Consider the following 13,177-nt stretch of genomic DNA (forward strand, 5'->3'; position numbering starts at 1 on the left):
TCAAAGAAGTTACCAGCCTTATTAACTACCAACCATGAGACCCTCAACAAGTTTCTATGCAGCAATTTCCTCTAACATAAGATATGGTGATATAGCATCTTCAGAGATGGTTGTTGTAAGCCTTGGCTGACCGTAATCCCTGGTAAATAGCAAACATCAGCTATTATTCTTGCAAAATACAAGGCACAAAAAATTACCTGTTGTTTTATTCAGGTTCTCTTGAATAAACACACAGCATTTTTCTCTTGATGGTTTTTGTACTAAGACTCGCACTGGTAAATGAGAAAACACACAGAGAGGATTAACGCTAAAATGAATGATGGAGCAGGTGTTTCATTTCTCACTCCAGGAAATCAAGTTATTTCAACAAACCTGAACTTCTGGACTGAGAATAAAATCTTAGCAAACTGGGCTGAGGAAGGAGTGTGGAGACAGAATACATAAATAAAGAAGAAAACCACAGAACATGTGGATTCCCACCTCTGTTTAGTGTGACCTATTATCCAATGGCGTCACAGAGACTTAACTTACCCACCCTCACTGCCTGAATCCTCATCTTCAGAATGAGTACTAGTGCACCCGTCCAAGGAAGACAGCTTAGTGCCGCTGGAGTTTAGTTTAATAGACACTTAATAAACCAAACACTTAAGCCTTTTGGTTTGCTTTGTTTTTGTTTTGGTCACAATTATGATTTATTATTTTAGGCTCTGTGTACATGTGTGTTGTGTGTGTATTGGAGTTTAAGGGCTTGGAGTCAGCTCAGAACACACACAGACACCAAATTCTCAGCACAAAGGACATTTATTACCCTGGAGGGATTGCGAGACTGGTTGCCTCTGGATCAGGCAAAGACAGCAACAGGTGTTTTTTGCAAGAGTGGGTTTTTAAGGAGAAAAAGGGAAAGTCTGTGCCAGGTTCAGTTGGGAAGTCCTGATTGGCATGTTAGTCAGGGAAGCCAAATAATGGATTTTGATTACTGGACCTTGATGCTGGACCTCCTCGGTGATCAGCCTCAGGAATGAATCAGGCAGAAGGAAGTGGCTAAGTAAGGGAATAGACCTTGGGGGCTTTAGCAAAGGAGAGGAACAGGGGGTGGGTGGGGGGGCTGGGGGGAGGGGGAGGGGACAAAATCTGCTGGTGCCATCTTTGCCATGCTCAGGCCTGTTAGAGAGCCCTTTGTGTTAACAGCCCCTAATGGGTCTCAGAGGAATTTGGAAGCATGAAGGCAATGTGAAATTTCTCACTGGGTATGGGATACTGTCCTGTTCCTACTCACGTCATTGACCCTCCTCCAGGCCCAAGGGTCCCAATCATGTGAAGAGGCACCGATATTTATGATGGAAGCAGAGGAAGGATTGTGAAGCACAAGTCCTGGCCTCACTTACCTAAGACACTCATCCCAATCAGGGTCAGGACAAGGAGGATGAGCCCAGCACAGCTGAGCTTCAGAGCCAACCTGTGTGAACGTGGGCACCGACAGGCATCTGCGAAGTTAAAAACCTTGTAACTCATTTAAGCCAGTACAGAACATCTGGACTAACAGTTAAAGGTGATTTTGACTAACAAGGACAATTGGATTCAAGTAGAGGGTCGGCTGCAGATATGAGCCTTTCTCCACCATCTTAAAGCAGAATTCCAGGAGATGAACTCTCTGTTAGGTTCAGCTGTTTGCTTTGATAAAGCAGGACTGAAAGAATAATACTTATGTACGTATTATGCACAAAGGAGCATCGGCTGAATCAATCTCGATACATGTGATTGAGTGCTGTCCAAAAGTAAATGGTATGTTCTATTTTGGGAAGGGAGTCAGAGCATCTCTAAGGAAGATCCTTTAATCAAGAGATGCTTTTGATGCTCAGTTTTGTGGTACTGATGACTTTCAGTGCTAATGACATATGATTCTATTCCTGGACATGAAGTCTTCTTCACTGCTGTCTACAATGATCTCCAGTTTTGGATCAAAGGCGTGGCATCCAAGGAGAAGCATCTTGTGATTTCAGACAATATTTCAGTATTTCAGTTGTGTTAATCCCTCCTTATTGGCTGAATTCCAAAGCCCTCAGTGGATAGAGGAACTGAAACTGGCCAGTACCAGACTCTATGTACATTGTTTTACACACACACACACACACACACACACACACACACACACACACAGAGAGAGAGAGAGAGTGAGAGAGAGAGAGAGAGAGAGAGAGAGAGAGAGAGAGCATACACTAAGTACATATTATACAATGAGGTTTTCACAGCATTCTTTCCTACACTTTAAAGGCAGGGTTACCCCTTAGTCCAGGCTGACTGCTAACCCTCTGTGTGGCTGAAGATGACCTTGAGCTCCTGATTTTCCTGCCTCTGCCTCCCAAGTGGTGGAATTATAGGTGTGCACCACCCAGAACAAGTAGGGAATAGGAGACTATAAAGTACTCAGTCCTAAGTGGCACATCTGCATCTCATCCCACCGCAAAACAAAGCTCTGCCATTATCACAGAAGAGGGGAAAGAATGACTGCAGAGCCAGAGATGGTGGACAACTTCAATGAAACACTGTCTTTCAGACACAGTAGGGCAGTTGCATATATGAATTCAGGCCATTTGTGATAGCCTGCACAAGACCTTCGAAAGCTCAAGTCAGGTAAAGGCCCAGAGTAGTCGGGGGAGTTGGGCATGGAGTTCCAACGTCATCTGGGGAGTCATTGACAGCTGATGGCTGCTAGGAGTGGGAGAGTCAGTTTTGTTCAAGGATACAGTCCCTATGAGGCCACCTGTGCTCCAGGTCATGACCTTAAGCCCATGCACACACTGGCAGTGCTGTCTAGACTCAGTGGGAAAACAAAACCCCAAACCTTCAGCTTCTCAAGTCATGTCTTCCATGTTTGCAATCATAAACAGGGAAAGCAAACACTTGCCTGCACCTACCACACATAACTGGCCCCTCAAATCCCCCTCTGGTCAACAAAACCCTCCACTTTCCCAGACCCTATGTAAAGTTTATAATGCAGTTTTGGTGACTTTTTTCTCTGTACTTTTTTCCTGATTTTTTTTTTTCTTTTTTTTTCAGTTTTTTGAGACAGGGTTTCTCTGTATAGTCTTGGAGGTCCTGGAACTCACTTTGTAGACCAGGTTGGCCTCGAACTCAGAAATCTGCCTGTCTCTGCCTCCCAAGTGCTGGAATTAAAGGCATGCACCACCATGCCCGGCTTCCTGATTTTTTTTTTAACTATTTTTTTTTATAGTTTCTGACAAACAGCCTTAAAGAGTTGTGGGTTTACATTCTTGACACAGTATAGACAGGCTAGATTTTAAGCACTGCAGTTTTAGATAAGGAAACTCAGTTATGTCACTGAACTCCATACCATACCATGACCACTGTAGACATACTTTCGGCCTCTGTGTCTGTCTCTTTTCATCCATCCCTAAGTCATGGTACCCTTCATAAATGCCTCCTATCAGTCTTCCACATTTCTGGCAAACAGGGTGCCACATCCCTCAACTCCTCCAGTGCTCAGTGCTAGAATGGCATGGAGAGGAGTCGTGGTGTTTGTGTTCTGCAGAGAAGTCTGGACCAGGCAAGACGCTTTATAGTGAGTCTGCCTGCCAGAAGAATCTCTTTCCTTGTAGATATGAAATATCTTCAGGATCTTGTGGCTAAAGTCAAAAGAATACCTGCTCAAGTTTCACACTGACTGACTGATTAAAGATGGAACCAGTGAGCTTTTTATTAATCCAAAGTTGTAGCCATCTACACTCTTCAGCGCTGGTAGATGGTTGCTCACTTTCATAGCAATAACTTAAAACTGTAAGAAAAATCATAACTCTGGAAGATATTCTAATGTTACAAGGAAAAATAAAGTGACTGACCTGGGGGAAGAGATGGGGGTGACTCATGCCAAGCCCCCAGTGTCCTGGGTGGCTTTAAACCGAGGTAGATACTTGCTGTGTCCATTTCACAGGAGATGCAACACTTAACTGGTGGTGAGAAGGGACAAACTCCAAGGCCTTTGAGGTGAAATAAGCAAAAGAAAGTCCTCTGTGAATGCTCTGCTCTGTTCCCACACCCACTGATTCCTGTCTCTGAGGGTTTCTCCATGGTTACTGACTGACCTTGCTGTCTGTCCCACCCACACAGCTTACACACTACTGTCTTTTTTTTTTTTTTCTGTGTTCTTCCCTCATACAAAACACCATGACCACAGCTTTCCTTCCTTCCTTTCCTCCTACTTCCCCTTCCTCTCCGCTCCCCCAGATCCACTGCTCCTTTGTCTCCCTTCAGAAAGGAACAGGCCTCCCAGTGACATCAACTGAATACAGGATAACAAGATGCAATAAGACTGGGCACAAATCCTCTTACCAGGGTTGGATAAGACAGTGCAGCAGGAGGAAAAGATTCCCATGAGCAGGGAAAAGAGTCAGAGACACTCGAACTCCAACTGTTAGGAATTCCAGAAGAATACCAAGCTGACAGCCATAACATATATGCAGAGGGCCTAGTGCAGACCCATGCAGGCTTTATGACTGCTGCTTCAGGCTCTGTGAGTCCCTATGAGCCCTGCTTAGATGATTCTGTGGGCCATGTTCTCCTGGTGTCCTGGTGTCCTCCATGCCTCTGGCTCCCACAGTCCTTCCTCTGCCACTTTCATGGGGCTCCTGTGCTCTGCCTAATGTTTGGCTGTGGGTCTCTGCATCTGCTCCCATTACATGTTATTGTCTTAAGAAAGGAAGGTGTAACATGTGGTCTTCTTTTGTTCTGAATCTGGTAACCATTTGTTTTGAGTTATTCTCTCAAGGTGAATGCAGCCGAGGGTCAGTGAAATGCAACATTCTTCCTCAATTCAAATTTAAGTGACTGATTTTTACCAATTTACCAGCAATCAAGATACAATATATTATTGTAAAAATAAATAGTAATATGTGCAAGTCCACAGTTATACGTGACATGAGCTGAAGCTCTAAGATCCTCCTGAAACATCCATGCTGTGAAGGAAGCTGTGAGATGTGGACATGTCATGACTGTGGGAAGAATTCATGACTGACACAACAGGAAAAACACTGAGGGCGGAGCGACACCTGCAGCTCTGGCTCTACCCTGTCCTGAAGGTCCAGGTGGGTGTAACATCATTCACCTGAGTGAAAGGACTTCATCTGTCAGAGCTCAGGGAGTGGAGGACTTGGGTCTATGGGATGTGATAACTCCTCCAAGGGTTTCCAGGCCTAGAGTCTTAGAGCAAGGACTACTAATGCCGAGTCACACATTCACACATTATAAGTGATAAAGAAAAGCAAGGACTTCCTTAAAGTCACCTTCTGTGGTCAGAATGGAATTGTACCAGGCACTCATCACTAAATGACAGTGCAGGTGTCAGCTGGCTGAGAGTTCCAGGAGACAGAAGGTGCACACTCATAGCATATGCCACAAGATCACTGAAGAAGGAAGCAGGGGGAATTATATATGAGGGCCTCACAGCTCACTTAAGACTCAGTGGGGCCTCCTCAGCTGTCTCTGATGACAGCCATTTTACTCAACACAAGGCTGAGCATAGGGTTCTGCACCATGCTCCATCTATTTTTTTTTCAGTCCTCGTGAATTTGAGGCAAGCACTCAATTGCCTATGTTCCTGACGCTTCATGCTTTGCCTAGACCGAAGATTTTAGCAATCACACAATATTTTTCATCTTTAGTCATGATATTTTACAGTCAAATATAGAGAATCCATGAAAATGGATTCAACTTTTAGTACATAAAAGATTTCAGCATATATAAGAACCTCAAGCCTTAGTATATAAAGAACACACCCAAATGCTTATTAGTGATGCTTGTTTCTGCCCATAATCCCTTTCCTTTGCCAAGATAACAGGAGCCTTAGGTGGGGAGTGTGTGAATAAACTCTGCAAATATTTAGGTGGCTTATAACCACCTAATAACCTGGAAACCAATGAAAACTGTGGAGATGCGTTAGAAAGGTCAGGAAGGAGAAGGCTGATGCTCTTAGCAGAAGATTCAAATGGTGCTTTGAGGACATAGAGGTTTTACTGAGTTCTGAAGGTGTCTATGGCTTCTAGGAATCCACAGTGGCCTTGTGAAAAGTCACAGTTCTGAGGTGTGATGTTCTCTTTAACAGGCACTGGCTAAGGCGTGAAGTGACCAGAAGTGCCCAGAGTCTCATGTGTCTGTGGGCACAGCCAGCTGAGGTCACTGTGCTTGACACAGAATCTAGAGAACAGCACCGAATACCTGCATAACCACTACACAGGCCGAATACCTGCATAACTACTACACAGGGAAAAGCCCATAAAACCCTCTGAGAGTTCATACTTAGGGAACTCATCCAGCCATCTTACTTGGATTGTGTATGGGAGGGAATGTCACCACTTCCATTTCAGTCTGTAGCCCAAGAAGGCAGCTTCAGCCACCCATCCTCGAGAAGCCAATAGTGTGTGTATGGGGCAGGGGATCAGAAAAGGGAAACTTACGTCTTCAATGTGGCAACAACAGAAAGAAGAACACAGAGAGTAGTGACCCTGCCCTGCCAAATCACAGTTTTGGAGCCCACAGAACATAAAGGAAACAGCGTGTTCCAAGTGCAGTTCCCAGGCAGGTTCTAGGGAGAGTGAGACATGGGAATTATTAGAGGAGTGTCTTTATTTGGGATGATTGGTGAAGAGTTCGCTTGGGTGAAGAGCATTTGTAAAGCCTGGACCAGTTGAATTGGTTGGCAAATGCTTAAGCCACCGTGAGAACTGAGCACAGTGGTGTAAGCCTTTGATCCTAGCATTCGGGAGGCACGGGCAGGTGGATCTACAGGGCAGCTTGGTCTGCAGAGTGAGTTCCAGAGCAGCCAGGACTATGTAAAGGGACCTTGTCTTAAGAAACAACAATAACTATAACATAAAAATAAACCAGCAAAATAACAAATGGAGAAAATATTGTACACAGATCCAAAGAAACAGGGAAAGATGGCCCCATTGAAATGATGCTTCATAGACTAAGATGTCACAGATGTGTGAGCTGCTTGACAGAATTAAAAAAAAGAAATTGTCCTAAACATGCTCAGTGAGCTAACAGATCCCCAGAGAAAGCACTAATGGGAGGCAGGAAATGATGAACGGACACAATTATTTAACAATATAAATAAAAGCAAAAAGGAAGACATTTTGTATTTGTTATTTGGTCACCTCAGTAAATGCAGAGGTGAAGCAGCACTTGACAAGATTACACACCACTCCTGCTGAGGAGTTTATTAAGTCAGAGGGAAAGCCCATCTGTGAGGACAGAAGTAGACTGCATCTCTGTAGATGGCTCTATGTGAAGAGGCTCCTCCCACCACACCTGATGATCTGAGTTCAATTGTCAAGACCCACATGATGGAGAGGGATGCTTCCATAGCTGTCCTCTGTGCTCTGACCTCCACAAACACACTAAGGGACTCAGGTGTGCCATGCTTGCTCAACAAAGACAACTAGTCAGTCAATCACTTGATCAATGTGTTAAAACATTTTAAATCTAAAAGCCAGTGACTAACATCATTCTCCATGATGTAGACTGAAAACATTTTCTCTAAAACTGGAGGGTCTGCCCTCCCCACTTCTGTTTGCGATGACATGGGAAAATATCGAAGTGAACACGTGACATATTTGCTGTGTTTGTACTGTGATTCCTATTTGCACTGTGGAGCAGATGTGGAGTACTTACTGTATTGGATTTTCTAGGATTTGCATAGAGTACCACAGTCTGGGCAGCTGAAACAACAGGAATTTATATTCTCGGAGTTCTGGAAGCCAAAGTCTACAATCAGAGTGGAGGTAAGAGGACAATTGTGGGCATGAATCCTCTCACCTTCCTACCTTGTTTGTAACTGTTTTGTTTGTTTTTTATGCCCCAGTAGCCAGACTGAGAGGATCAGGAGCTTCTGAAGACGGTCCTGTGTCTGGCTCCCTTCTCCTCATAGAGCCATACTGGTATTATAGAAGTTTTCGCTTGTGATCATGGCCGGCCTCTCTCTTTCTATCTTCTCTCTTTCTCCCTGCCTTTCTCCAATAAAGCTCTAAAACCATAGACTGTCTCTGAGAGTCAAGTCCCCCTGTGCTTGAACGATGGCTCTTTCCCCTAAAGTGCTGTGTCTAACCTTCCCCCCACCCCCAAGGCACTCTAACCATGGACTGGACCAAGGACTCTCGCCCACATGGGAACCACCCAGAGCCCTCTCTCTCCCTGCCCTCTCCTCCCTTCGGCCCTGGGGATGGCCGAGCGACCCCTGGGGGCCCCCATTTTGTTCTCAGCTCTTCCGAGGTGTCCAGCTGTGTCTGGGATGCCTGAGACTAAGAACCTGTTATCTCTGGCCTCCGTGAGGCCCAGAGACCTTGGACTGCCCCTTGTCCACCTCCTGAGGGCTGAGTTCATAGCTTCCCACAGCCAGACACGCATCTGGGGCCATGTGGAAAGCATGCAGCAATCCTCTGGCGTCTGCCCACCCAGAGCATTGGAACTCTGGCAGGATGCAGGTTTTCTCCCACTCCCTTTATTCCCCCACGCTGCCCTACACTGCCCCACATCCTACATAGGGAATATACCTCCTGCCCCACATCCTACATAGGACATATACCACCTGGCCCACATCTTACATAGAGCATATACCTCCTGCCCCACATCCTGCATAGGGCATATACAACCTGCCCCACATCCTACATAGGGCATATACCACCTTTCCCACATCCTACATAGGGCCCATAACTTGCCATTCTTTCTTAAAGCTGAAGAATATGATCTATACACTCAACCCTTGCTGTCTATCTGTCCCTGGTGAAGCAAGCTTATCTGCTGCTTCCTTTTGGGCTGTTGTGAATCCTACTGCAGTGACTATGAACCCTGTCTCTCATCCTTCAGATATGCACTCCATGGCAGATTGCTGGATCCTTTGGTGCTCTCTATCATTGACTCAGTCTGTCAGTCAGTCTGTCATTGACTGATTGGATATTCAATAATCCATTTGTTTCTTTGCTTCTTTAGTCATGGGCCCTACTGTCTTCACAACAGCTCAGCCATTTTGCATTTCCACTGGCTGTAAACCAGCTTCAAGTTCACCAACAACAGCCTTGGCAAGCATCTCTTCTTTCTCCCCTTTCCATCCAGTCAATCCCTCTGACCACTTTTGCAGAATATATCAAAAGTGCTCTCAAACCCAGGAGTGGTAGAGCATGCCTTAGGTGGGTCAGTAACTTTGAGACCAGCCACGCTTATAGATTGAATTCCAGGACAGCCAGGGCTACACAGAGAAACCCTGTCTTGAAAAAACAAACAGCACTTCCCACACATTTCTAGGTAAGTACAGTGCAGCCATTAGTGCTCAACCCCAGGGAGAACAAGAGGAAACGACCGACCGCCTGACTTCTCAACCTGTGATAAATCAACAAGGAGAGAAGCTGTGCCCTGCAGTGGAACCCTGCATGTGGGAACAGAGTGGAGATAAGAGCCCACGTGAACTCTCTGGAACAAAACGATAAAATCATATCCAAGAGGAGTAGGCAGCAGGAATTATCAAACTCCTGGCAGAAGTCAATAAAATAGAAGCAAACAAACACAAAGAAACATATAACAGAGAGTTGGTTCTTTGAGAAAATCAGTAAGATTTGGCAAACCCTTATCCAAATTAATTAAAAGGCAGAGAGTGTATTGGAAATCAGAAACAAAAAAGGGGGAAATAACAACAGACATGGAGGAAATCCAGAGACCTATAAGGACCTACTTCAAAAACCTGTACTCCATCAACTGGAAAATATAAAAGAAATGAATGATTTTCTCAGTAGGTACCACATATAAAACTTAAATCAAGATCAGATAAGCAAGTTAAACAGATCTATAGCCCCCATGAATAGAATCAGTCATCATTAGAGTCTCCCAAACCCACCCCACCCCCAAAAATAGGGACAAATAAATGACTCCTGATGATATTCTCTAATATTCATAGACCAGTTCCTTACTAAGCCATCACCAGAGAAGCTTCCTCCCACAGCAGATGGGGACAACTGAGACCCACAACTTGACATTATGCAGAGGGGAGGGGCCTTGGAACAGGCAGTTCTAAATGTCTTCAGCAAATTCCTTCCTACAGCGCTCAGAGAATCCCATGGGAGAGGAGATGGAAAGAGTGTAAGAGCTAGAAACATGGAGGTCAGCAGCAGAACACGGCCCTGTAAATCAACTGAGCAAAGCTCTATGAATTCACAGAGCCTGCAGCAACAAGCACAGGTCTGCGTGGCTCTACCCTAGATCCTCTGCACACAGATTTTAGCTTTCAGATTAGTATTTTTATGGGATTCCTGAGTGTTGTGGTAAATCTCCAATCCCAATAAGCCTGTGCAAAGAACATACAACTCAGTTATTGTATTTATAAGCTGTGTGCCTAGATTGAATATATACACCACTACACTACTCCATTCCCCAGCTGGGAGATCCCTTGCTACTTGTGGCTCCTCCAGGCCACGTGGTTCTGCTCCATCTTCCTTCCACTTCCTCCTCCTTCACCTTCCTCTCTCTCCTCTGTCTCCTAGTTTCTCTCTCCTCCTTCCTCTCTCTCCCTCTCTAACATTTCCAGCCCCACCTTTCTCTTCCACTGCCCAGTCATAGGCTCCAGCCTTTATTTGACCACTTAAAATGGGGAGAAGGCTCAAATGGAATCACCTGAGTGATCCACTCCTCACTGGGGCAGCCCCTCTTGAGGAAGCAGAATTAGCATCAAAATACAAACAGCACCAGGGCAACCCACAACACCTGAGTGTGTGAGTGAGTGGATCTCTGACTCTTATGCCTGCTTTGGGGCTCTATTCCTTCTGTTGGTTTCCTTGTGCAAATCTGATGTGATGGCTTTTGTTTTGTCCTAATATATTTATTTTATTTTGTTTTTGTTGTGTTTTGTTGTTATCTTGTACAAGAAGACAGTTCTTTTCTAAGGAGAGACAGAGAGGGAGTGGATCTGGATGGGAGAGGAGGAATGGGGAAATGGAGAGGAGCAGAGGGAAGGGGATTTATTGTCTGATCAAAGAATCTATTTTCAGTAACAGGGGGTAAAAAGGAAAAGAGAAAAGAAACTCTAGGGATCCAGTGTTAAAGCTGTTCAGCAGCACCATTAGTGTCTGTCACACCCTGTGCACTGCATGCAAACTGGGAGCTCACTTAGGAGAAACCAGAGCTCCTGCTGGTGTCTCTGAACTCTGGCCATTACAGATCCAAAGACATTTCCTATTTCAAGGAGAACAGGAACTGTCCACCTTTGGAGCCTCTGCTTCTAAATCTGCTTGATCCGGTTGTTTCTCCTGTCCTAGGCAGCTTAAGCATCCAGACCTGTCTCAGCTCTTCCTTACTTTAAGCTGAGGCTCCTTGTTGTGTATATTTGTGTGTATACATACATACACATATATATGTGTGTGTGTGTGTGTGTGTGTGTGTGTGTGTGTGTGTATACTGAATATATATGTATACATATATAAGTACTGAATATATATGTATACATATATAAGTACTGAATATATATATATAATAATTCATTCATTTGTTGCACACTTCCATGAAGTTTGAGAACATATATAATCATAGAGTCTCCATCACAATCAAGGTATAAACCCAGACTCCACCCCAGGACCCCATGCCCTTCTGTAGACACTCCTTCCCTGTGTAGCCCAGCCCATGGCACCCTTCTCTTTCTGCTCTTACACACTTGCTTTTTAAGAACACCATGGGCTGGATCCCTGCAGTAGCAATGCATCTGAGAGCCACGCACAGTGCACTCCACAGCTGTGTGTCACACACCAACACAGCTGGATACAGCAGGAGATTCCAGGGCAGGAGAGATGTGAGGCGTGAGCTGGGATTACACAGGATGCATCTCACACCCTAAAAGAAAGACAGTGTTGCAAACAGGCCAGGAAAAACTAACAGGAAACTGGTGGGTAAAGTGTGAGCAGAATGAGAACAGGATGCTGGCCGTTAGAATTTCCCAGCAGAAAACCGCTGCTCTGTGGTCAGATTCTCTAAATAAAATAGTGCAAGGGGGTGGGGTTTTTGTGTTGTTTTTGTTTTGGGTGGTGATGATGGTGATGGTGGGGTGTGTGTGTGGGGGGGGGGGTCACACGTGCCATGGCCCACATTTAGAGGTGAGAGGACAACTATATGTATCTGGTTCTCTCCTTCCACTTTTGTGTAGGTTCCGGGGAGTGAACTCAGGTCGCCAGGCTTGAAGCTTTCCTCACAGGGCCATTTTGCTAGCCCAAGGGAAACTGTTTGGGCAGAAAGGTGCTTTAAGGGAAACTTAAGATGACCAGCGGGTTGTAGTTTAGGGACCTCTGTGGGCAGAAAGCTGCAGACATTTAGCCAGCAGAAGTAATGGGCAGGTGCAGGCATGAAGACCCCGTTTTCCCTTTTCACTCATTTTCCCCAGTGCTGTGTAAAGTTGGTTTACTTTGTCATGAGCTCAGGGATATTTGAGTTTTTGTAAAATATAAGGGTTAATTCATAAAGTCGTTGTAAACACAGACAGCTTTTTATGTGAACATGGGAATTTCCCTCAGAGGGAAAACACAGGGCATGAAGTAATTGAAGTATCAGTTTTAAAAATGCTCAACTATTTTCCCCCTAGTTTGGTAGCATTAAGAATATTCAATGCATTTACTATGTATGTGTTATTTTATCCCACATTTTGGCTCATTTCTATTATTTATTTAGATATTCATTTATTTATTTATTTTTGAGATAGGGTTTCTATATACAGCCCTGGCTGTCCTAGATCAGGCTGGTCTCGAACTCAGAAAACTGCCTGCCTCTGCCTCCCAAGTGCTGGGATTAAAGGCGTGTGTCACCACTGCTTGGTTCATTTCTATTTTTAAAGATCGTTGTGTATGTGTGTATTTTATGCGGTATGTGTGAGCACGATGTGTACTGTAGACAGTTCTCAGGTAGAAAAATGCCTAAAGACAGGTCCAACAGGCCCTGACAAGAACTAGCGGGGTCATAAGAGAAGAGGTGGTGCTGGAGTCGGTGGGAATTGCTGGTCTTCCCAGAGAAAACACCAGTGTGCTGTTAGGTTTGTCAGTTTGAACCAAGTTGGGAAGAGAGAACCCCGGCCGAGACTTTGCATCCATCAGATTGTCAACTCTATGGGGGCATTTTCGTGACTGGTGATAGATGTGAAACA

General features: G+C 44.9%; 1 protein-coding gene across 2 annotated transcripts in view; it reads right to left on the bottom strand.

The window, feature by feature from the left end:
- The window catches only part of Klrb1c (killer cell lectin-like receptor subfamily B member 1C), a 10,157-nt gene extending 6,055 nt beyond the window's left edge, over positions 1-4,102 (bottom strand). For both annotated transcript variants that reach the window (NM_008527.2, NM_001159904.1), the window contains exons 1-3: positions 3,858-4,102; positions 1,386-1,484; positions 198-272 (exon numbers count right to left, since the gene is read on the bottom strand). In NM_008527.2, the coding sequence (NP_032553.2) occupies positions 198-272; positions 1,386-1,484; positions 3,858-4,086 (403 nt within the window). In that variant the 5' untranslated portion in view covers positions 4,087-4,102. The remainder of the gene's footprint in view (positions 1-197; positions 273-1,385; positions 1,485-3,857) is intronic.
- Positions 4,103-13,177: the final 9,075 nt, after the last annotated feature.

Source organism: Mus musculus, chromosome 6 (assembly GCF_000001635.26).
Source record: "Mus musculus strain C57BL/6J chromosome 6, GRCm38.p6 C57BL/6J".
NCBI lineage: Eukaryota > Metazoa > Chordata > Mammalia > Rodentia > Muridae > Mus > Mus musculus.